This window comes from Uncinocarpus reesii, genomic scaffold (assembly GCF_000003515.1).
Source record: "Uncinocarpus reesii 1704 scaffold_1 genomic scaffold, whole genome shotgun sequence".
Taxonomy (NCBI): domain Eukaryota; kingdom Fungi; phylum Ascomycota; class Eurotiomycetes; order Onygenales; family Onygenaceae; genus Uncinocarpus; species Uncinocarpus reesii.
The window spans coordinates 567,526-591,713 of record NW_003052500.1 but is presented as its reverse complement, the minus strand read 5'-3'; the positions used below and the strand labels follow the sequence as shown (position 1 = coordinate 591,713).

At 49.1% G+C, this 24,188-nt stretch overlaps 10 protein-coding genes across 10 annotated transcripts; 4 read left to right on the top strand and 6 right to left on the bottom strand.

Annotated features, from left to right (window-relative positions):
- Positions 1-303: 303 nt before the first annotated feature.
- On the top strand, positions 304-2,260 carry UREG_00361 (uncharacterized protein; the record flags this gene model as incomplete). The annotated part of the gene is made up of 2 exons (XM_002540802.1): positions 304-923; positions 1,036-2,260. 2 exons carry the CDS (start codon positions 304-306, stop codon positions 2,258-2,260), a joined length of 1,845 nt encoding a protein of 614 aa, XP_002540848.1.
- A 410-nt stretch (positions 2,261-2,670) lies between these two features.
- Positions 2,671-3,066, bottom strand: UREG_00360 (uncharacterized protein; the record flags this gene model as incomplete). Its single annotated transcript, XM_002540801.1, has 2 exons — positions 2,671-2,926; positions 3,005-3,066. 2 exons carry the CDS (start codon positions 3,064-3,066, stop codon positions 2,671-2,673), a joined length of 318 nt encoding a protein of 105 aa, XP_002540847.1.
- Positions 3,067-4,224: 1,158 nt separating this feature from the next.
- On the bottom strand, positions 4,225-4,633 carry UREG_00359 (uncharacterized protein; the record flags this gene model as incomplete). The annotated part of the gene is made up of 2 exons (XM_002540800.1): positions 4,225-4,534; positions 4,590-4,633. 2 exons carry the CDS (start codon positions 4,631-4,633, stop codon positions 4,225-4,227), a joined length of 354 nt encoding a protein of 117 aa, XP_002540846.1.
- A 745-nt stretch (positions 4,634-5,378) lies between these two features.
- UREG_00358 (transcription initiation factor IIA gamma chain) lies at positions 5,379-5,846 on the top strand (the record flags this gene model as incomplete). Its single annotated transcript, XM_002540799.1, has 3 exons — positions 5,379-5,419; positions 5,488-5,644; positions 5,700-5,846. The coding sequence occupies 3 exons, from the start codon at positions 5,379-5,381 to the stop codon at positions 5,844-5,846; spliced, it is 345 nt and encodes a 114-aa protein (XP_002540845.1).
- Positions 5,847-6,537: 691 nt separating this feature from the next.
- On the top strand, positions 6,538-7,337 carry UREG_00357 (uncharacterized protein; the record flags this gene model as incomplete). Its single annotated transcript, XM_002540798.1, has 4 exons — positions 6,538-6,580; positions 6,754-6,805; positions 6,864-7,174; positions 7,243-7,337. The coding sequence occupies 4 exons, from the start codon at positions 6,538-6,540 to the stop codon at positions 7,335-7,337; spliced, it is 501 nt and encodes a 166-aa protein (XP_002540844.1).
- Positions 7,338-7,994: 657 nt separating this feature from the next.
- On the bottom strand, positions 7,995-9,546 carry UREG_00356 (uncharacterized protein; the record flags this gene model as incomplete). Its single annotated transcript, XM_002540797.1, has 3 exons — positions 7,995-8,108; positions 8,164-9,048; positions 9,136-9,546. The coding sequence occupies 3 exons, from the start codon at positions 9,544-9,546 to the stop codon at positions 7,995-7,997; spliced, it is 1,410 nt and encodes a 469-aa protein (XP_002540843.1).
- Positions 9,547-11,649: 2,103 nt separating this feature from the next.
- UREG_00355 (uncharacterized protein) lies at positions 11,650-12,989 on the bottom strand (the record flags this gene model as incomplete). The annotated part of the gene is made up of 3 exons (XM_002540796.1): positions 11,650-12,811; positions 12,873-12,894; positions 12,977-12,989. 3 exons carry the CDS (start codon positions 12,987-12,989, stop codon positions 11,650-11,652), a joined length of 1,197 nt encoding a protein of 398 aa, XP_002540842.1.
- Positions 12,990-14,163: 1,174 nt separating this feature from the next.
- UREG_00354 (uncharacterized protein) lies at positions 14,164-15,210 on the bottom strand (the record flags this gene model as incomplete). The annotated part of the gene is made up of 1 exon (XM_002540795.1): positions 14,164-15,210. The coding sequence occupies one exon, from the start codon at positions 15,208-15,210 to the stop codon at positions 14,164-14,166; it is 1,047 nt and encodes a 348-aa protein (XP_002540841.1).
- An 836-nt stretch (positions 15,211-16,046) lies between these two features.
- On the top strand, positions 16,047-17,871 carry UREG_00353 (uncharacterized protein; the record flags this gene model as incomplete). Its single annotated transcript, XM_002540794.1, has 6 exons — positions 16,047-16,208; positions 16,259-16,578; positions 16,676-16,794; positions 16,878-16,922; positions 16,971-17,149; positions 17,221-17,871. 6 exons carry the CDS (start codon positions 16,047-16,049, stop codon positions 17,869-17,871), a joined length of 1,476 nt encoding a protein of 491 aa, XP_002540840.1.
- Positions 17,872-19,541: 1,670 nt separating this feature from the next.
- On the bottom strand, positions 19,542-22,573 carry UREG_00352 (uncharacterized protein; the record flags this gene model as incomplete). The annotated part of the gene is made up of 7 exons (XM_002540793.1): positions 19,542-19,608; positions 19,696-19,777; positions 19,873-20,168; positions 20,235-21,162; positions 21,209-21,424; positions 21,515-22,194; positions 22,287-22,573. 7 exons carry the CDS (start codon positions 22,571-22,573, stop codon positions 19,542-19,544), a joined length of 2,556 nt encoding a protein of 851 aa, XP_002540839.1.
- Between the last annotated feature and the right edge of the window lie 1,615 nt (positions 22,574-24,188).

The window sequence follows — 24,188 nt, the reverse complement described above, 5'->3', positions numbered from 1 at the left end:
GTCGTTTCTGAAGCGTCGTTTCCCTCGTTGCAACCCTCTGTCTACTGCCGCTGGGACCAACATACGGCGTGGATGGTGACGGGTACCTGCACATGCACCAAAGATAGATCTCGTGAGACCGCTTCGGGATGCTAGGACTTTGACGATACGGATTACGACTACGTTGATATCTAACGGGGTTGTGAAATTAGACTCGGATTCTAGCCAATTCCCCCAAGTCTTGACCATCAGATCTGGTTAGGCGATCCGAAGCCTTGGGCCACTGTAACGTCCGTGTCTCCCAGCCGATATCGTTCGAAAGAAATGTCGTTGACAGGCAAAACGGAGGAGGAAGAGTACAACGTGGCTGTTGAATCCTATGACGAGGATGATGGTCGTCAAGAGAAGGATGCACTCCCGGATGCTCCAGAAAAGCAATTACCCGAAGAGTATGCCATCGACAACTTTCTACGGCCTCTGATCGTCGACGATGCGAAGCTGTACCAGCTGGCTTGTCGCTTCTCCAAGGTCTACAGCGAACTTGCAAAAACCTCTGATCAACAATTTCTACCAACGCCTGTCACGCAGCTGCCCACTGGCCAAGAAACGGGTCGTTATTTAGCAATTGACGTGGGGGGAAGCAATCTGAGGGTCGCCTTTATCGACTTATTGGGAGAGGCAGCCGACCAGAGTGATAGCGGCTCCGATGGTGAAAAGTCGCGCGAGACAATACGTAAAGCTCAGCGTCATCGAGTTCGGAGAACGTTGGAGAAAGCGTGGCCGATAGGAGAACATTTGAAGACCGACAAGGCGGAAGATCTTTTTCTATGGATAGGAGATTGCATGGCAGAGGTCGTCGCTGACAGTCTGGCCGTGGAGTTTTCAAACGGGCTTGAAATGCCAGAAGAATTGGAGATGGGCATTACCTTCAGCTTTCCGATGATGTAGGTAATGCAGACCGCTCTAATTGTCGTGCTTCTCTTTGATCAAAGGTTCCACTACTTCGAGAGTGACTTTTGGGTTATGATATTGAACTGAGCACTAATTTCATGCAAGGCAGGAGTCGTTATCCGAAGCTACCCTGATGCCTATGGGTAAAGGATTCAAATGGGTAAATTCGGCAGACCTCAACCTAGGGAAGATATTATTAGCGGGATATGACAGGCACACTAGGCGGCCATATGGATTTGATGAGCCATCAGCGAAACGGAGAAGGTTATTTGCCTTGCCAAAATTAAAAATCGCTGCAATCACGAATGACACCGTTGCCACTCTAGCCTCTCTCGCTTATTTGGTTAAATCCCTACCGAATAGCCGCGTTGCCATGGGCATCATCGTTGGTACAGGCTGCAATGCAACCATTCCCATGAAATTATCAGATTTACATGAATCAAAAGCCGCACATGTATCATCACGGCATCCCGATGCAATCGAAACAATTGTCAATACTGAATGGACAATAAACGGAGCCGCTCCGCCCTTACGAGAACTGCAGATCACAACCAAGTGGGATTCAATGCTGGACGACCAATGTGCTCGCCCAGGATTCCAGCCATTTGAATATATGACGGGAGGCCGCTATATTGGTGAACTAGTCAGGTTGATCTTTTACGATTACTTAACATCGGTGATTGGCCTGTCGAGTAAAGCTCTTCCTGCAAATTTAGTGCAAGGATACGCATTGAGCACGACATATCTTTCTTCTGTGGTTGCACCTACACCGTCCGATTCCGTCCTAGTTGCGAAGCTGAAGACCACCCTACCACCACCGGAATCTAGTAGCTGGAACTGGGACATAGCTACGGCGCGAGCTTTTCGACAAGTTGCCCGAGTTGTGCAGACTCGATCCGCAGGGCTGATAGCCTCAGCGGTAGTCGGATTACTGGCTTGCAAAGATGAGATCAAGCTCCGTCATGATGGGGCCACTAATCCACGGAGAGCTTCCAACATCATAGTCCCAGAATTCAACGCTTCCACGGATACACTTACAGACATTTATCGACCAACACCACCTAACGCCGCAAACAATATGTCTGATAACAAACCTTCTGTTGTTGAGTCTGAGGGGTGGCAATCCGGACCAGAAGAATTAGTGGTTGCATATACCGGCGGGATTATTCAACATTATCCCCATTTCAAAGAAACGTGTCAGCGATATATTGACCGATTGGTGATTTGGGATGGACCCCAAGAAAGCGGTAAGTCCGTATTTCTGAGAGAAGCCTCTGATGGGGGGATTATTGGTGCGGGTGTCTTAGCGGGCATGGTATCGAGCAATTAATACTCTTGAAATCGATAACGATATGGGTTGCGAAACCACCTCGAACGGGAAAGGGTGAGTTCCCAAAGGAGAACCTTCAATTGAAGCCGCCTCTCCTTTTCTTTGGTTCTGGTCGAGATCTGTTTTGCGTTTTCTGGGATTTTGATCCAAACCGACGCTATGTGTTGAGTTTCCGATATATTGATATGGAAGTGTTTTTCCGAGTTAAACTGTGTGCATTTGGTCCTGAAAGAAATACAACTCCCCCCGGAGTGCATATTTACATGCGTGAAATTTGCCCCAAGTTACACACCACCATTTCTTCCCCCAAAGTTCAACAAAAAAGGAGGTTCGATGCAGCTAAGACACCAATTCAGATTAAACCAATTTCCCGGCCACTGTCACGAAACCTGTCCTCCGCGTTGAATCGTCTAGCACTGGGATTTGGTGTACACGGTGCTGGTTTCGCATCCAGCCCTGCAGGTGGTTGTGCATGGCAGGACCGTCAGCGAGGTGGTGGTGGTCGGGCACGCATCGGTATGGCATGGCAAGCCGCGAGTTTCCTCAACGATGCATGGAAGCGTGACGCAGTCCTTGATAGGCGCGCAGTTGTTCGGGTACACGCTGGTGTGGTGGGTATAGCAGGGTGGGTTGGGCGCTACCTGGTTTGGCTGCGGGGCCGCGGTCCTGTGGCAGAGTCAGTCAGGAATACGGATTCCATGCTAGAGGCTCAATGCTGATGGCAGCGTGTGGTGATATACGTACGGGGCGGGGGAAGCCATGACGGTGGCGACGAAGGCGGTGATTGCTGCAATGTTGAAACGCATTTTGACTTGGGGAGGCTTTTGGAATTACTTCGACTGAAGTGCTTTTGTGTTCGAAGGAGTTGGATAGTGGTTTTTGCGGTTCGGAAGGGCTTTTTGAGTTTGCGATGAGCTGGTTGATGAGTTGAAAAACTGGATTGCAACGGCGGGAGGTCGACCCTTATTTATACCTCAATGTCAGGCAGTCCTGGACGGGACTGATTGTCAGCTTTCGCTCTTCTGTCTCTGTGCCAAACTTGCCTAGAATCGTTGGACATGTTGGACGCAGTCCGCGGACCTCCTTTGAAAGGGGATCCATCGGGTCCCGCATCGTCTCGCAGCCGTTCTAGTTCCCTAGAGCTGAAAAAAAACAACACCCTGCTCCCTGTGAATCGTAAGACAGCGCCATGTCGATACGAGGATGAGCAGGTTGGCGTATGCCATCAGACGTCACCCGTCCAGATAGCTACGCCCTGGGAAGAAATGTTCGTTCGAGAACAAGATCCAGCGGGGCGGGGAGGGGGGGAAAGAAAGAAAAAGACCCCAGCCGAATACGGAGACCGCGAGTTGGGGCGGCCGATTCTGGGCTTTCAGAGGGCCTGCATGATCTACTAGCTCGTGCAGCCCGGTTCCGGGGAGTGCATTGTTGGAGCGCAGGTCCAAGCGGGAGGTTTCTTTTTTTCTTTTTTTTTCTTGTCTGATTTCTATTCTTAACAAAAAAGGCTTTCAATGGGAAGTTGGTTGGGAGTTGGAAAGTTGGCGCTTGTCTGGGGGGAATTTGAATTGATTTGGCTCTTGGGGAACTTTGAGTGTATTGTGCTCCGTGCGAACACCGGGGAGACTGTGGTCCAATTTTACTCCTGTCAAGGGGGATCTGCAAAAGTTTCTCAGATGGAGTTGGTTTCATTGTGCAAGCCGTTAGACTACAGGAGCAGTTTGTTGTGCCCCATAATTATCAGCGGGAACTAGCAATTAAGCGTACTCTTCAAAAAGCCAAATTTCAAAAGTTTGAGGTCCTCTGTAAGACATATCAATTGGGAGTATTCTCCGGAATTATAGCTCCATATCCGCAATAAGATACAAATGGTATGATATGCACAAAACACAACGACGTTAATCCCCCACTCCGCTTCTCCACCCTCCAAAGCTCTGATGGTGCATCAAACTAGCAGGTCCCTTGGCCTAGTACTCGGTAGCAGGAAGCGTGGAAGAGCAGCTGATAGTAACCGTGGGGCAGCTCGGATAGCATTCCGTCTGGCAGGGCGTGTAGCTGATCGAGGTTGGCGTAACTGGACAGTCCTTGTCTGGGCACGGAATGGAGGTTGTCTCAGCTCGAAGGCAGAAGATAGGGTCGCACGTCTTGGTGTTGAAATCCGAGCAGCGAATGTGTGGAGATGGCTGAGTGATGGTTGCCGTATAGCAGGAGTGCGGCGGGGCAGCGTCCGTAACCATTGCGTCACGCTGCTCGATTGCAGCGGCGAAGAGGAAGGCACTTGGAAAGAGTCAGCTAGGAGGTCTCCTGGTCTCAAGAGGCGGAGTTCCCTTACCAAGACCCGAGGAGGGCGGCGCTAATAGCTTTGATAGAAGGCATCTTGGGTTTGTAGATAAGCTTCGCTTGGAAAAGGCAAGTTTCTTGAGAGATGATCTGTAATGTCGAAGAAGTAAAGTGAGAAGTGAGGAGTCAAGAAGGACTGTGGGTGTATTTAAAACAATTGGAGATCAGTGAAAGCAGCCAGGTTCTAGATACAAAGGGGAGTTTGTGAAGGATGGGAGCCTCCGAGGAAGGGGGCCAAGTATCGAGCAGATCTAACTTTCAAGTCACTCGGTGTTGGGGTTAGATGAAGGCCTGTTTCCGAGCTGGCAACTGCAGCAGGAGTTCGAGTATGCTTCCTTGATGTTCCGCTGCAGGTCTGGAGCGAGAGATCGTAAAGCACGCAAGGGTCAGCACGCCGGCCTGCAGCTGTTGGAATCGACAGGGTTGGCGGAGAATTTCTGGCCAACGCTGTCAGAACGTTCGTGTCGGAAGCTGGGCCGAACGCAGCTCTCTCTGATGCCTGCAACTTGCATTACTGGTGGCGTTGGCCGTCTTCGGAGCTCGCAAACAGACTCCCTGCAATTCCAGAACACGGGCGACGTTGTGAATTGGACGCCGGCACTGCAGCCCCTGGTCATCAAGCTGGTCGTCGAGTGAAGCTGTAGATATCAGTATTGCCTGTGATCTGTTGTTCCCTCTGGTGATGCACGTGATGGCGCTAACTGCATCTGCCTTCTCGTCAACCGCCAGCTCCCTTTCGCTGCTGCAACTTCATCTGTTCCTCGCATTCCAGCCCGCGACCATGAGCGCCCAGGCATATTACGAGCTCTATCGGGGCAGCAGGTAGTACAGCGTTGTTGAGCTCCTGATTCCGTGCCAGTGGACTAACGGCTCTCCTGTTCTTCCCTCAGTATCGGCCTGTCTCTGACCGACACGCTGGATGACCTGATCAATGAGGGGCGAATTGAACCTCAGCTTGCCATGAAGATCCTCTCGAATTTTGACCGGGTCATTACGGAGGTGCTGGCGGACAAGGTGAAGGCAAAGCTGTCGTTCAAGGCAAGTCTCGTCTTCCGCTAGCAGAATTAAGACTTTGAGGAACTAATACGAGACCCGCTAATAGGGCCACCTGGATACGTATCGGTTCTGCGATGAAGTCTGGACGTTTCTCATCAAGGATGCGACGTTCAAGCTGGATAATCAGACCACAGTCCATGCAGACAAGATTAAAATCGTAAGCTGCAATAGCAAACGGCCTGGCGAGACTTGACCAACCCTGCCTCCTCCTCCCTCACACCCCTCCTATCACTTCCGTCCCAACGTCAAAAGGTGTTCTGGCGTCGGGGGAGACAGCTGGATTCTGGTACCAACAACAAACTTCTTTCATCTGCACTGGCGCACTATTGGCGTTCGACTTGCGGGCTTAATGGCGGAGAGATCTTCGCGGATGCACCGGGATTAGGAATAATTAAATGAGACATGAGCTTTGACTCCCGCAAATTCTCTCAAGTTGGATTTTCCCACCGCATTAGCACTTGAGGGTGGTGGGGTTGCCAGGCGGTTTCATGATGCACTTTTAGATAGTATCGTTCACTTTTCAGAAGAACCACTCTGTAGAGAAAATACATCATCAATTTGCAGGGAAACAACTCCTAACGACCGGGGATGCCTGGTGTTGTGTCCACCTCGCCAAGGTTAGATCTGTATTTATCACTTTGGGCCTGGATCTGGTCTCGAAATCCTTCGCGCCTCAAATCCCAGATCAACCATGCCAGCAGCGCAACAGCAAACTCCCTTCTTCGTGAAAATGACATCTGAAGTTGCCTCGTACACCCGTCAATCCCAGTAGCGAGTGTATACTTGCTAGCGCTATATGCCAACCGCTAGCATCGCTCTCCTCGAGCCTCTTACCCTGGCACCGCCCGTCAACCGATGCAGCGGCCTTTTGATTGGGCTTGAATATGCCGCCTCGTGTTCAGCATGCCACGGACATTGCCATGGCAGGTAAAAACGGAATCGCGGAAGAGTACGACGCCCGTGTCGACTTCTTCCCGGGCTCATGCCCAAGAATCGCGATCCACGGCAGACTCAGACAGGGGTCCTCGAGTGAAGCGACAACAGAGACTCTGTGAGCCTGTCCTCCAAATCCGGCCGCAGACCCATGTACTGACATACAGCTCAAGCTCGCTCGGCGTCGACATCCCCTGTTCGTGAGCCTCCTCCGGAAGAGTACGTGCCTCCCTGACGTGCATGCCGCAATCGCAACTGACGCGAACTATCTTCCCAGGTTCATGCGTGAAGGTCTAGAGAACGATGAAGTTTACATAATGGTTGAAGATGAATTCCTTGCTACAGCCCAGGCCTTCACGCGCCATCTCCACTATGCGGAATACGCTCGCCGCAAGAAAGCCGCAAAGCTGGCGAATCAGTCCGCCCCTCCACCCCGGCCAACTGACGGCAGATCAAAGCTAAGTGACGAAACCAGAAAGAAACTAGAGGCTGAAAAGGCTTCGGCGAGACAAAAAGCCGCGTTGGAGGACTTGAAGACCGCAGCTGGCCGGCCACCCGTAGACTCAGAGGTGGAAGATGTGGATGAGAGTGAGGAGGATAGAGATGATGATCCCTGGGTTGGAACAACTCTACAACCCTTGATGGTAGCGCCTCAGCAACCCAGATCACTGGTTGGATTGCACGGCATCAAGTCCTCCACAAAGGCCGCGTTGGGGTATTCTACGGCTTCTGGGAGAGGACGAAAGAGTAGCCCCAAGGCTCCCTTAGCTGCAAGGAAGCCGAATCCCAATCCTCAGGCGCTCAGCAGTACAGAGGATGAAGATTCTCTCGATACAGACACTAGATCAAAGCAGTTTCCTCGTATTCTCGCGCCTAAAGAGCCTCGTATATCCTCGAATGCCGCCGCCAAACCGGTATCTCGTTTCCCTCCTGTGCCATCGAGCCGAGATATAGATGCGGTTGCTCGTGCAACGAAGTTCCCAGGAGAGTCCAGGAAGAGCTACGAACCTGAACCAGATGCTTCTGCTTCACGCACGGTAGAAAAGCCGCGTTCTACTATATCAAGAAGCAGCGCGGTCCCCCGGTCATCGACACAAAAATCCAGAATAAGCCGATTTTTTGACGAAATAGATGAACCCGCAGCTACAACTACGACGGAGGACAGTATTGACGAGGCTATTGTCACAACTAAGCCTCCACGGGAACCAAGATTTAATAAACGGCATGACAGTGACGAGCAGGCCAGAAAGCGACGGCTCAGCGAAGTCCCAACATTTCTATAGATTTGGGTACCAACTTGACTACAAAATGAGTCTATCCTTTATATTTGGGAAATCAATTTCTGTCTTGGCCGTGACAACAAGGAGGCTATCCATCGGCAAGCCTCCTATCCCAGGAACACCAGGACCTATTTTGGATAATCCTTCAGATGGAAGCTCTTCAGCTTGACGAATTGATCGAACCCAAATCTACTTAATGTAACACCACGACCGGAGTTTTTCCAACCGGTCCATGCAAGGTCCTATAGACTGGTTAGTACTTCGATTACCAGCAAAGGAACAAATATAGGGACATACTGGGCTAGGATAGTCGGCACGGTTGACAAATACCGTTCCGGCTTCGATGCGCTGGATCAATTTCTCCGCTGTGCCAACGTCCTTGGTCCAGATGCTGGCTGTTAATCCCAAGTCACTATCGTTCATAAGCCGAATTGCTTCTTCGTCATCTTTGACCTTCATGACAGGAATGACCGGGCCGAATGTTTCCTCTGCCATGACGACCATATTGTGGTCTACTCCTGTTAGAAGCGTGGGTTTGACAAAGTTTCCGTCAGGGGGCATATTTTCAAATGTTGGGTTGGCCGGAGTCTCGTCCCTAGCACCCTTCTTTACAGCATCGTCGATATGCGACAGAATATTTTCCCGCGCTCTCTTAGAGATCACGGGTCCAATCTGTGTTTGTTCGTCGTATGGATCGCCCACGCGATATTTCGATAGAACCTTTTTCACCTCTTCCACGAATGCGTCGTGGATCTTTTCCTGGACATACACCCGCTCTATGGCGCAACAACTCTGGCCACTGTTGAAAATAGCTCCGTCGACGATTTCCTCAGCTGCCCAAGCCACGTCGACGTCATCACGGACGTATGCCGGGTCATTTCCACCCAATTCTAGTCCAATACTGACAATTCTGTCCGCTGCGGCTTTCTGGACGGATAATCCTCCGGCAACAGACCCGGTGAAGCAAACGTGATTAACTAGTGGTGAACGAACGAGGGCTTCGACGTTGGTGGGAGAACCTGAGTGGAAATACTGAATCACGTTCTGTGGAAGGCCCGCTTCGGTGAAGATCTCAGAGATGTGCTCAACCACCGTAGGTGTCTGAGGCGATGGCTTGAGGATCACTGCGTTTCCAGCGAGGAGGGCTGGAATCAAGCTGTTGACAAGGATCAAATAGGGGTACTATATATATATAGCTCCGGTGTCAGTAGCATTCCCGCATTATCACCAAGAGCAGGTTAGATTCCAAGTAAAATAACGAGGACTTACATTCCACGCGAAAATAATCAGCACCACTCCCACCGGTTCTTTCTTCAAATATCTCTTAAACCCCGGCTCGCTGTCCGCCTCGATCTTGTCGCCCAGCACCTCCCCCGCCACCCGGTTCAAGTATTCACCCCGCTTCACGGCCGTCGTGATCTCCACGCCGGTATACTTGATGGGCCGGCCCATGTGGTCTGTAAGCTGGCGCGCAAGGGCATTTTTCCTCTTCTCGAGCAGGGCAAGCGCTCTGGCGACGATTTCCTGACGCTGGGCGAGCGTGGTGGACTGCGAAAAAGAGCGGAATGCGGCCTGGGCGGCTAAGGGGAGGGCGAGCAGGTCGGATTCGGCGATGCCGCTGCGGGTGAGGACGGGGGTGCTGGTGATGGGGGAGATGGTGGTTATGGTTTCTAGAGACATTGTGGAAATTTGGAGCGTATTTTAATAGATTGAATTTTATGAGGTTCCTCGTTGATTTAAATAATACTAAAGTCGTTTGTTAAGCTTGATAGCTATCCAGATTTAGGCGGCAAATCCAAAGCTCCAGATCCCCACTGATAAACGCGCTTCGGCTCCCTGCTCGCCTCCATACCAGACCTTATCATATTCCATCTCTCAACTCAACAGGCCAGATGGATTAAGGAACTTGGTGAGGGGAAATGTAAAGCTAATAACAAGGAGAAGTAAGGATGGACGGAATGAGCGCCTAAGCGGAATATCTACTCCATAAATACATGTTCCGAATCAGCGTCAATCATGTCGATTCCGTAGAGTCGCGTTCGAAACTGCAGCATTGACGAACAGATTCACGGCCGTGGTTAATCAATAGTCTTTGTCAATCTATCCGAGACTAGAGACGTATGTGAGTATAAATGTCCGGTTGAAAATAATATAGTATTCGCCGAAATAGAACATCTCGGGCAACCACTGAGGCGTGGTTTTGTATCCCGACAAGCTGTACGGAGTATTGCCTCCCCTTTTATATCGCTCTTAGTAGGTTTGAGCCATTTACAGCTCAGAGAATGGGTTGGTCGCTGGTATGTATTAGAGGAATGTTTGTTAATTTGATATTCGGAGCAGCTCTCACCTGACCTGATAGCAGGTTCAATAGCAGTTCGTGAATCCCGAAAGCTTCTAGGAAAAATAGGCGGATAATATAGTCATATAAGTAAATGGTTTTGTGGATATGATGAACAGTGTCCCATGATCAGGTATCCTAATCATGAGATTAGCTAACAGCCGGCTAGTTTATCCATGACCTTGATATTGAATGTATTGCCACATTGACCGGAACTGTCTGCTATAAGTTCTTTCGTTCTAAGTCCTTGGACTTCGATGGACCTGGGTAGATGCAAACCCCATAGCAAAGACAACTGTATGCGTTCTGTTGGCCACATTGAAATATCTGATGGTGACCATAGGATGTCTCTTTGGAGACACCGGTATAATGTTCAGAATCAAACGGGCGAAATCTTACTGAAGGGTCTGCCAATATATGCTCCTTAAGGAGGCAGAGTACCACGGGAAAGGTGTATCTGGCGGTGACCATCGGATGTCTTCATGGAAACACTGGTATAATGTTCAGAATCAAACGGCCAAAATCTCACTGATTGATCTGCCGCCATCTGTTCCGAGGCAGAGTATCCGACGGCGACAATTGGATGTCTCTTTGGAGACACTAGCATAATGTTCCGAATCAAACGGCCAAAATTTGACTGACGGGTCTGCCGTCATCTGATCCGAGACGGAGTACATTGGAAAATATATCTGACGGCGACCATCGGATGCCTTCATGGAGACTGGTATAATGTTCCGAATCAAACGGCCAAAATCTCACTGAAGGATCTGCCGCCATCTGTTCCGAGGCAGAGTATCCGACGGCGACAATTGAATGTCTCTTTGGAGACACCGGTATAATATTCCGAATCAAACGGCCAAAATCTTATTCAAGGGTTTGCCGTCATCTGCTTCGAGACGGAGCACCACAGGAAAAGTGCTTGAAGTGAGGTGATAACGTTCCACCCCTTGTCGGCTGTGTCTGCGTTGGGTAGAAAATAATAACCACCGTCTTTCTGTACATTGCTCTTCCACTAGCCACCAATTGTCAGCTTTTTGATAAAATTTATTTATTATATTCCACTGTAGAGCCCCAATCTGAATGGTGAACAAGGGGATATAAAATTGTTATAACGGTTTTTGGCCCACCATTTGCAGCTTGGGTGACTTAGGTTGTGGGTATATTTGATATTTTATATTGAATTTCACTTCGAGACGGCGAATCTCCCTTCGTATATTTGTCACACGGTGAAGTCGGGGGTAAAATGGTGGTAGATAGTTGAATATGTGATTCTTCGCCGTCAATTGTGACCACATAATGGTACCTATTTTCTGGACTTGTTGTATGATTCTGGCTACCATACCCGGATTTTGTAAACCGCACTCTGCAAAAGTGCCTACCGCAGAGACTCAGCCCAAGCTGATCCGACTCTTTCATCTCCCGTTAGTTAATGACGGTTTAATCACTTATTCTTCGGAGAAGTCAGCATCCTTGCCATTAATCTTCTCCCCGGTCTCCCAGCTAATTGCCTTGTTATTTTGTATCATGGCAAGATATGTTCTTTTGTTGACGAAACGCCAATATCCACCAGCTCGTTTCAGAGTCTCTCTTGCTTCATTAGCGAGAAGCTCAAGGTCGACTAAAACTGCGTCCATTATTCTGTATATCAGTGCCTTGCGCTGTTTATTTTCGTTCGGGACGTTTGGCTGAACACCGAGTTGATCCAAGACGTCTCGAATATACGGGACTTTTAACCTGGCTGCTATCAAAGCTTCGTATCTCTGCTCGGGTCTTGATCCATCACCAGACTTTATTTGTGCTAGCTTTTTCTGAACTTGTTGATGTATGGAGAGGCTCTCCATGAAGACTTCCATGCCTTCCTCTGGAGTTACCGACGATAGTGCTTTGCATGAGCCGTGGATTGCTTTGCTCACCTTTTCTATTAATTCATTTGTAATGACTTTGGATGAGCAGACCATACTCTGTCGCCTGAGTGCTCTGCTTGTCGACCGCTCGTATTTGCGAGCCTTTTTTTCCTCACGCCTAGATTTTGCGGGCGTCTGCGACCCGCAGCTGGGGGCAAGCTGGACAGCAATCCTATCGGACCCTTTGGCAGTCCCTGTTCCTTTGGCCATCATATTCTTTAAGTGTGTAGTCGCAAAACTGGGTTTGCGGCCATTGACCCCGGTCTTTAAAACTGGGGAGATGGGGACATTGTCGGCTTCTTCGAACACTGCATTGTCTTGCCAGGCAGGAGGGCCTTTTGATATCGGTCGGGCTCTGTTAAAATGAAAAGACCCTGTCCTCTTGTCGAAAACCGTTTTCTTGAAGGAATGTACTGACGAGTCTCGCCTTAAGGTGCTATTTTTCCTTGGGGCCGCGGGTGTCGATGGAATTATTTGTCTATTAGGTGGTGTTTGAGGTGTTCCAGACTGAACTCTGGGAAGCTTCTCGTCTGAGCCAGTGCTATCATCACTTTCGTCTGAGAGTTGGAGATCTGACAGACTCAGTTCCTCAGAGCTAGAATTGAAAGAGTCATATCCCTCATCGTCTAACTCCTGAAGCTGCAACATGAGATTGGCGATTTCTCTGTGCCTTTTATCATGAAGCTCATTGGATTTCCTGCACCTGTAAATGCACTTTAATTAGCTGGTGGATAAAAGAAAGTGGAATATTGGGTCAGACATACGGATCACATTTATGGCTTTCGCCTGATATTCTCAGTCAGCCCTCAGGAATGCACTTCCAATAACCTCTGAGGTTAATGTCTTCAGAAGTTGCCAGGATACTTACCCTTGTGAAACATGGTTTGATGATATCTGATGCATGGCTCACTATGAGTGCCATAGCATGTTCTTTTGGCTTTGGGGTTGTTTAAAGATGTGCCACAAACAGCACAGCCATGGTCTAATGAATCAAAGGGAACAAGGCATATCAATAATCAGTATAGTCAAAAAATAAAGAGCAAGAATGAAAAAAGAAGACTGTAGAGTGTAGGATGCTTGAGAAAGGGAAAAGAAAGGAGGAACAGCTCACAAAGTCCTGGGGAATCCTCCCACTTAAGTACTCCAACAGTAATAGGCTCCATCTCTAAAGGTTAGCTAGTGAAAATTGAGTGAATTGTAAAAGGTGAAGCTGAATTGAATAGAAGGTGAGCAACAAGTGAAGTTGCGACGAAAACTTGCGACGAAAATGTGTGACGAAAGTGAAAAATGCGACGAAAAGTGAAGTTTCGACGAAAAGGGGTAGGCAAAGTGAATGCAATCTGGCTTATAACTGAGCAAAGGCGTGTTCGAGTGACTTGCTGCGGTATGCTGGAGGCGAAATTCAATCCTTGTAAGTAAATACTAGATGCTGATAGTTAAAGACTTGGAGGTTGCATGGGGAATGGGAGAGAAGTGCTGATCGCCGAGGCGAGGCGCAGGTTAATATACCCTCTCGAGGTGACTGCGCTGACATTCAAGGCCCGGAGGATATCATTCGAGGAGTCTCATGGCTGGAAAGGTCAGTAGAAGTGCCGTCATCATGGTCGTGATTCGCATTGTACTTCACTATGGAACCTTGCTGGACTGTGTCTTTTCCCCTTAGAGTCTGCCTGGCCGGTAGCAGCGGCAGGATGATCTCAAGTTGACCAGCTATCCTCCTGATAAACTGTCATGTCCTTGCGGTGTCTCCCAGGCGACCTCGAAAGCTGGCTTTATTGAGCGGCTTTCTATACAAAAGAGGCATGGTTGACTGCTGGTAGGAATAAGCTGCTATTTCGATTTATTCCTCCAATTTAGGAATCGTTCACTAGGCGCCAAAAAATGGTGGGCGGTCAATAAGAAGACTTGAAAGGCTGGAGATATGGTCGAGTCCGAGGCAAAGCGGTTAGCGAGTCTTGAATGCTCAAAGGAAGAGGAATGGAAGAAACAAAGCAGTAGAGATAAAGCTCAATCTCTCTCTTTTTCTCTCACAGACATATATAACATATTTGTCACTTAAACAACCGACTTTCCGTGCCTCTTTTCGCCAGCAGCTTTCAACGCCGTCCTTTTTTCGTAAAGCTTTGTCAGGGCGAACACGGTCTCGCGAGTAAGAAGAACAAGCAGAGAAACAACAGGAACCAGGGCCAGGATGGCGGAGCAAATGATCGTAAAGACTGAGAACCACCGTGAGACCTGGGCAAAGGTCAGCCATGACCGGCTGGATGTGCCCATGGCCTGCACCGCAAGTGCCACTTGCATTGCGCTTAGCAACACGCTGAAAATCCCAAAGATAAAGAGAATTGGCCCGTAGAATTGCGCGAGATGCTCGCCATACTGTCCGTGAATCTTGTGATACGAGATCCGTCGAAGGAAGACCTTGGAGCATAGGTTCAGCCGTGATAGTCTGAGCTCGCCAAAGGCATAGCGCGGCGACACGATGTCGTCTCCGATCCTCTTCCCATCAAATGCCTTGATGAAGCTGACGAACTCCGAGTAGGAGATGCTCTTTGGTATCAAGCGATGATCGTCGTTTGTGGCAATGGAGAAATCCGACTTGTGCTGGACGAGATAGAAATAGGATCTCAGGAAGCCCAGTGCCGCTTGAACGAGCTGCTGGCGGGCGTCTGGGCGGATTGGCGAGTCGACGCCGCAGAGATAGAATCCCCAGAACGCATGGGAGAGGAGATATTTCGGTATGGGCTTGATATACACGCGGTCGTAAATCCACACGAGGTGCAATCCGGGATTCTCTGTGATGATAATCTGGCGGCCGCGGACGATCTGATGCGTGAGAGACGAGATGTGAGCGCTGTCTTGCTTTGCCACCAGCCAGAGATGGGGCGCCAGTTTGTTCAAGTCTGCCGTGATTAACTCTGCCTGGAGATACGATGCCAGCTCGATGTCGTGGAGGCCAATTCGCGGTTGGCCGGGAAGCCCGTCTATCGCTGTCTCCGGTTTGGATGTCGTCGCGACTGGCCGCCGGTGGATGGACAGGGGACTCTGCGAGATGTAGAGCTTTGGATAGAGCTCATCTTCTTGAGCAAACGGAGGCTCGTTCATCTGGACGGCCACTGTGAATTCCAGCTTGTTTGATACCCCGAACACAACCGCGAGAGGTCGAGATACCCTTCAAGGCGTCGTCGTGCGCACCACAACCTGATACCCTTGCCATTCGGGCCAGCACCGCCAACTGGCTTCATGCAACCAGGTTGCAGTACATACGAGCCAGCCTCGGGTCCAACGGTGGGATCGCGATGATTCTCTCGTCTCCTGTCTTGCGTTCGATGCCGACGATGGACAACTACAGACCGCTCTCGAACCCAGGCTGCCGCTATGATATTATCATTCCTCACCCTGTGTCTGGCCATATATCTCATCTGGGCTGTGATTCTATCCGACACTCTCTACCATCGAGCCTTGAGCCTCGCCCTGTTCTTCCTGCCGCTCTTGACGACCGCCATATATTCCTTGCCGATCTCCGTTTACACCTATCTCTTTGCCGCCCTGGTCGTCGTGGACCTAATCATATGCGCCGCTCTGACAGTTGGACAGTTCTACTTCCACCGGAACGAATCCGTCGATGGCGACTTTAAACATCTTGAGATCATTTCTTCAGGAGATGCGGATGACACGGCGGCTAGTGATGGCAGAGCCCTAGCAGAGTCTGACAGCGTCTATGACTGTGTATCTGTCCTGTAACTGATGGCTTCTTTTTAGTATAGTTGCCGTTCATGGCCTTGCATCCAACGCCCAGACGACGTGGAATTCGCGTCAGCAGTCCCAGTTTATGTGGCTTCGCGATTTTCTACCGGCTGAGAGGCTTAACATCCGGATTATGACGTTCAACCATAATACTGCATGGGAATCTAATGCGCTGGGAAAATCACTACGCGACCATGGAGATGATCTTCTTCGGGCCCTTCGCCGCGTGCGGCAGACGGTGGAGGTGCGCAAGATTTCTACAGATTCATATCGACTGTTGTACTCATTCCGTACAGGAGAAAAACCGGTCGATTATCTTCATCGGTCACAGTTTTGGCGGGCTGATTGTAAAGCAGGTAAGTCTTTTTTTAGTCCCTGGCGTACATATATGAAGCTGATCGAATAGGCCTTGGTAAATGCACGGGCTGATGACTTTGGCGACCGAAATAATATATGTCAGCAAACCCGCGGTCTTATATTCCTAGGCACCCCTCATAAAGGCGCGAATCTCACTATTGCCGGAAGGCTTCTCTCCCTCTTGGGCCACTGGAGGGGCTCAGATACCAGCCTCCTTAGGGTAGTAGAGCGTGATTCGATCATTAATCAAGACCTACACAGTGATTTTATGATCTTTCTAAGAGAATACTGTGGGCTTACGAATACGGTGTGCATTTTTGAGGCTGTGAAGGAATCGCTCTATGGGTTTCCAATTGTTCAGGTGAGTACGTTAGACTAAATCTTGCAGAATTAAGAGCTTAGCAAGCCGTTTGTCTCGAGTACAGGTAGTTGAAAAAGGCTCAGCGATTATCGATGGCTCACATAGACTTGGTTTCGACCGGGGACATCGTGATATCCAACGATTTACATCTCCACAAGATGAGAATTACCAAGATCTTCTTATCTGGATAAAAAAATGGTTGGGAGAGGGGAAAGAAATCACTGGTATGCCACAATCATGAAAACTGGGCTTCATACCTGTGACCAGCACATAGTCATCTGGATTTCTAACCTGAAAATCGCGGCAGAAGAGAAAACGCAAACCGAGACCGTACAAAATCAAAATAAACCAGGTAAGATCTATGGTGAATCTGTGTTACCTTTGCTGAATTTGTAAAAAGCGCCTCAACTTTCGTTTCCAGACCCTCCTCGGATCGAGCCTAGCGGGCAAGAAGCTAGATTGGGGGCCATTCAGACCACAGACTTAAACGATGACAGAGCGGAACCCGAGAGACCTCGTAAAGTAGCGGGTAATGACCCTTATCGAGTCGTGGATGACAGCCGTTGGTCGACTGAATGGGTATAGTCACAGCTCTTTCACTAGCTCCTAAATCGGTTATGATCATGCCATATTGATACGCGGACTCTTAGCACGATCAAGAAAGGACCATCACTATCGAGAACTCCTCTGGCTCTCATAACAAGATCTACAACATTTATTCCGCACCAATTTCAGTCGACTTCCAATCCCCACGTTCCGTCATTTGGTACAAATCAATGCCAATGCCGAATAACTCTCGTATAAAAATCACGTACAGCCCGAGGCTCTATGCGTTTGTCGGCTATTCGTCTACCCCCAGTTCTCAGTTAAGTGACAATACACAGATCTCCATAACAGAATATGTACCGGTAAACGTTGGGTCTTTTATCGGAAATGGCTCACAGTTGTTCATTGATCGCACCATCAACATCAAAAAGCTCGATGGTAACGCCCCGCGTGGTGCATTTGATATTGTTACACACGCTGGGATACCATGGCCAAACCGGTACGTTGTCGGCCTGGCTATAATGCGGGCTGAAGAAGTCGTTCCCACAGCTGTTGTTGCGGCGAGACCAGGGATGGAGTATCGTTTCAAACCAAACGATACGATCTGTGTCAAAGCCGGGAAATTGGATTGTGGAGCATTGCATTCTCCAGATGACGAATCGGGTCCGGTAGGAAAGATAGAGATTCAAGGTGCGCTGAGAGATGCACATGTTATAGAGACGCCAGATTGGAACTTTGACGTTCGATATACCTGAGCAGATACAAGGTGTGTCAGCCGCCAAAGGTGATTCTCGCCTTATTTGTTTAAAGTGGAACCGAATCAAATATAATCTTGGGTGAACCATTACAATTTGATGCAAATACGAATGCCAAAACAAAAGAACTCGTTTGACGGCGATTAAATGATACTCATCTTCAACCAGGACATTCCAACCTATAAAAGAGACCCTTTTCCAGCTTAAATTCCACCCAAGATCAACCCAAACCCCGAAATCGCCAATTGCAAAACCGCCGGAAGCGGTGCCGGGCCCGGAGCCGCATTGGTGGTCACGGTGTGAATATCGTCTGTGGGAACAGTAACCATCAACGTGATGAAGACGCCACTGTCATTTGTATCCGTTTCCTCTGGGATATAAGGCTGCGTAGGTTGCGCGACCGAGGGAATAGATTCGGAAAAAGACGTCCCTTTATCATCGTCACCGTCATCACCGTCCCTCGTTCCAGTTAGAACAGCGCCCAAAGCCGGTCCGGTCTTAGAGCATGCCGCGGCGGCAGCATAGCAGCTATATCCAAAGGGGCAACACCCACCAAAGTCACAACTCTTACCGACGCCAGGGATTGTTGCAGATGGGGAGGCCGCTGGATACCCGTGCACGCGACGCCAAAGGGGACAACAGCCCATTCCCGTCGCCACAAGGGGTTTTGGGTTGCGTCGGGGCAAGAGTCGAACTGTCGAATGAAGAGATCGTCCGGGGTACCGGTGACGATTGAGGTAATATGCACAGCATCAATACGGAGATTTTTGGCGACATCTTCTGCTGCCACAAGTGGGAGAGTGATAAAACAGAATGTAGCCGTCAGACCGGTTAGGATGCCGGCGAAAGGCCGCATTTTGAAAAGCAAGCGGCGACTAGAACAAAATACCGAGTGGTTCTGCGGATAACTGACGCAACTAAAGGTCGTTCGAGAAAAACAGAATTTAGAGACAGAAGAGAATCTTCAGCTCCCTTCCATTGGGGGCATCACGCCTCTTAAGCTTCACGGGCTAATACCTGAACACGGTTCTCCCGTCCCTTGCACGCCATTATTCTCACCCGTGGCAAGGGGGCGGCCAAGTCCCAAGAAACTCGTTTGCATATTCCAACAGTCGACAAATTGCGGCTGGTTGATATCCCTTCACATCACGACGCTCAGAGGCAGCTGCCAGTGCCACAGAAAAAGTCCCTGCTTTAATGCTGGACTTCGCATTCCGAAGGAGGGGGAGGGTGGTCATCTTGGTAGCGTTGAGGGCAGGAAAAAGCTGTATCAACAAGCTGCTTTGATATATTTCCCAGTTTCCCCTGTTGAACGAGGTCCTGTTGCTAAATTAGTCAATTAGTATGTTCAACACCATTATCCTGGTTTCGGAATCAATCAGGTCGATGTTGGAGAGAAAAGACCAAAAGGTGCATTCAAATTAGTTGGTTAAGCTGCTATTAGTTAATAGTGTCCGATAGCAAACATTCCTCCAACAATTTCGTTCATGGTGCGTCTCTCTCAGTTTGTCAATTTATCTTAAAACACTCAAACACTCCCGAAATCTGCTGTTATTAACGAGCAACTATTACCGATATAAATTATCCCAAAACCCATACGAAAGATCCGACGTCCGAGCCATTCCAAGGTATGTATATATGTATGCATATACATACAGACAATTGATCCTTTAGACGTCGCGGACCAGACGAGCGCCGGCCCAGGCAAAAGGATAATTTCGCTGGTACCAATTGACACTGCAAATTTCCCAGATTAGCCAAGTACCATCGGCACGATTTAAAAAGCTCAAAGATACGAATAAAATCAGGGGCCACGATACATACAATGTCGTCCGACCCGCGATACGAGGATGGGTAGCCCATGACCCTCCAAGAACTATGTTATGTTTCCCATCAAAGAAGTCGGCTATGTTGTTAAAGAATCTGTTAGTGACAACTCAAAAAAGAGACGGTGCATCGGTGGGAAAGAGATTTAAATCAAAATCGCTGAGAATCCCATACCCGTGTATGCCGGATACAAATCCATGGCTTTAAATCCTTCATGAGGCTGCAATGCCGAACTTGTCCATTCCCACACTCCGCCCATGTCGCCCTGTCCGGAAAGCTTATTCCCGTTCTGAGTGACAGGACTTGGGTGCCAGTGCTTGAACCCGACGTTATACCCGTCGAGATCAATATACACTGGCACCTGGCTTGCAGAAGCAAGTGAAACCGGTTGATGGTCTGGTGCTCTAGGTTTGCCATTCTGTTGATGAACAAAGCCGTTGGAATTTCCGTGTGCCTTTTTCACAGTATTACTACAAGAATGTCAGTAAGAATCGGCCTTAAACCACTAACAGATAAAATTGGTCTTTTCCCCGTACCTATTCCCATTCACTGCAGCGCACACACTAGAGTCCGCCGAGCTCTTAAGGAATGCTGAGTACTGATATAGACTTCGAGCTTCTTCAAACGTGGGTATTCTGCAATTGGCCCAGTTTGCATATCCTTCGAGTTCGTTATAAGATGCAATAACAGGCCAATCAGCAGCAAATCGCAGAGGCACAGGCCCAAAAACGGTCCGGACGCAATATTTCTCAAGAAATTGGGGAGCAGTACTAGCCCCATTTATTCCATGGCCATTGGCTCCATTCGTGTTCCCATTCACAAGGCCGTTGGATTTCGAAAATGATTTTGGCGATTTCGTCCAAGATGCTGGAATAGCTCTGGGTTCATTTGCTTCTAGATATTTAGCATACTCCCCATTCGTGATTGGTCTGCCTTTTGCTTCAAAGGAATGGACCTTGGCTGAGCGGCGTGGTTGTTCATTATCCCAGCTGAACGACTGAGTTGGAATCTGAGCCGAACCGGGATCATCGAGCCCAATCGAGATCGTCTGTTCGGGCACTGTAAACCATTCGTTCGGGACAGACTCTTGAGCGGATCTAATGGCCAAATATTCAAAATCAGGCTGCATGATCTCTGGTGGTGGAAGAACCTTGTCGCTTTGCAGCAACATATATAGAAAGGTTTCTAAATGCATTGCTTCGTGTTCAAATCCAATCCATAAGGCCTCATGGATTCGTCTATCCAGCACGCTTTGCGATTTTTGCAGTAACAAACGAGCCCGATTTCGCACAGCCGTCTGATAACGGAGGATTTCCTCCACAGGGGGCCACTCCGCTGGGATTTCGCTGTGATCATGGCATTTTGTTGGATCATCCACATCCGGATCAATCCCACGTTCGAAAGTAGAATGATATGATTTGGGTTCCGTGGGTTGGCCCGTAGTAGCTTTAGCAATTTGTATATCTATCTTTGTTAGCATATAATCGCCTTGTATTGATGTATCACGTACCTAAAAACGCGGGAATGTGTCCAAGATAGAATATCAAGGAGTTGCGCAACTTAATTGGCTTGGACAGCAGCTCATTCCGGGGAAGCATCTCCGTTGTGACAGTGTCCCACAATTTCCACAGAGCTTCGAACTCTTTGAGAGATGGAGTCGCAGATGGTGCATATTCCGCTGGTTGGGTAGGGACGATGTATGGCGAAGATGAGAGGAGGTGAATATCTGGGTTGCCAAACAAATGTCAGTGATCAAAACTCCTAGGTAGTTGGATTTGAGTGTTTTTGAGATAGAGCAGGTGTTGGAACGACTCACGATGGTCACCTGTCGTGTTGCTGAACCGGGCAATGGGTTTTAGACCCGACTGCTGCCATAGAGCCTCATACTCTTGCTTTGAATATTTAAAAGCCTGTTCGAAGAAGATCTTCTCGCCTTTTTGGATAGATAGATCCTGAATGGTGACATCCTTCAACGGGGAGTAGTACGCTTTATGGCACCCATTTTCCTCGTCGTATTCTCCAACCACATCCCAATCCATACGTCTGAACGCCTCAAAGCCGAGGATTGAATTTGCGTTTACGAGTCCATTGAGATAGAATTCCCGGGTCACATTCTTGCTATCGTTATAGGCGCGGAAGACCTTCTGGGGATCCTTACACGAATCAAGCCCGATAAATAATGCATCGTCCGGCCCTAACGTTTTTGCAAAGCCACCCAAAAATTGCGCCGCTTCAGTTCGGGTAAAATTGCCCATGGAAGAGCCCATCGACATTACCCATGTCGGTTTGCGCCTGTTCTCGGACCGCTTAAGCCAGGCGAGGGCGTCATCATATGTACCCAGAAGCCCTCCGCATTTCACGTATTTGTAACTTTTGGATGGGATTTCTGCAAAGGTGCGGTGCAATTCTTCCAGAGAGACGTCCAAAGCCAAATATTCCACAGACTTCCTCACCCGCTCAAACTCTTTCAATAATATCTCGATTTTTCGAAGATTCCTATAATCCGGTTAAAAGACAGATCCGGTCACAAGGGTGTAGGCCGAAAGGTATTCGCAATATTGTGATATATTGGATGAGAGAAGACAAACCCGCTGCCTAACTCCACCAATTGTGCATTTTCGGGAACTCGTTCAACAATGCCCGCCGCATGCGAGGTTAGAACCTCGATTTCGGCGTTTGTCAAGTAGTATTCATCCAGATATGTGATTTCCTCAAACAGACGTAATCCCTCAGTATCATACAAAAGCAAGGTCGGCAAAGATCTCTGTGAGCCATCCTTGGCCCTGAGGCCGTCTAAGACCTCTTTAGCCAGCGAGTGATTGAAGTTACTGCGACGGATATCAATGATATCAACACCAGCCATTGGGAGCACCATGTTGGGTAAGATTAAAAGCTTCAGTGGATAAACAATATCAAAGAAAGCAACCAGGTGTAGGCTTGATATATGCGACAATTTCGCAAGGCTAACGTCTTGAACAGAGTAAGACCGTGAAAAGGGTTTCTACGGGGTCTGCATCGCTTTATACATATCTAGTTGCAGGAAGAAGCGGTAGAATGCGGAGATTAGCCTTTGGGCATGCAGAATAGCCTGTGGAGGACGATGTCAGCACTCAGCAAAATTTGAAATCAGGACATTCCAGCTAGAACCTAGCCAATTCGTTCCTGACAAACCCCGGAGTCGTGTGTATCCTTTTTCTCTCCATCAAATGAGCCTATGTGCCGCCTCGTTGGAAACGGGGCTATCCCCACACCTTTGGACGGTGAGTCGTACATCGTTACTCCAAATCAACCGATATCACCCGCAATTGAGGTTGAGGAGGAATATTTGACGTCAACATCAAGCTAAGGTTGAGTTGAGTCGGTCCGGAGGGCAGCTTTCAAAATAGGGTTTTGGTATCGAAAAGGGTCCAGATTCTCCACTAACTACCCTGAGAAACCTGTTCCTGCCCCTTGTCTGATTTGAACTGAGATGAGTATGGTGTTCTTTGGCTTCCTAGGATGTCCGCTTTCTCCACTCGGTATCAGGGCTGGAGACTGGGTCCTGGGTCCTAGCTAGCGGCAGACGGCAAGGATGTCAAAGACACAGGCATGACGTACACGCCAAGTAGCCATGGGTTTCGGGGTTTCTCGAAGCGCCAACTCCGGCTGAAGATGGTTCGATCGATGTTGATGCTGGGCATGGGTGGCAGAGCACAAGTCGTCGAGCCTCACAGCGTGACACGAGTACGAGCTGGTGGAGTGTTTGCTCTGTTTGCTAGATGTTTTGCTCAGTTTGACTTGTTTGCACTCCCCGCGGGAATTACATATGCCAAGCCGCTAAAGTCAAAGTGGGGTAATTTGCACTGTTTGGAGCGTTTGCTTGGTCTCCACTTCTGCAGGCGAACAAACAAAACAAACTGCTTTCGCCAGCATCAAATCTCGCGATGTTGCAAATTCCAGCGAGACTGATTCAACAACGATTCCAGCCTGCCAATAACGGCCCGGTCAATTACCGTTCAGATACGATTTGAGTCACATTGTTCTCGCCCTTTCTTAGGGAGTGCGGAATTGGGCTGACAACCTTGACACCCGCCCCGAGGCCTAGAGCCAGAGGAGGACTGACAATCAGGATCCTTGATGGATGAATAATTCCTTCATCCCAAGTCCCATGTCGAGAGTGTGGCTGCCTGGAGACTTGCTGCTACTGCGCGCAACCCTCGGTTCTTTCCCCGTCTGCTTCGCCCGAAATATAGCGAGGTCTGTCTCGATCGCCATCGCCGTGATTTCGACACCCACTTCGAGGCAAAATACCCTTTGAACATGCGCTTCACCGCTCTTTCGTGGGTAATGTAAATTCCTGATCAATTCCCGGAGACCGGTCGTTGCTCATTTACCCGTATACTCTCCGAGGATAGGAGCCGACGAGGAAATCCTTCCAAAGAACGCCCTGGTTCTTGATGTAAACGCCAAACGCCTTGTTGGGCGATTCCAAAGGTTGCCTTGGAGACTAT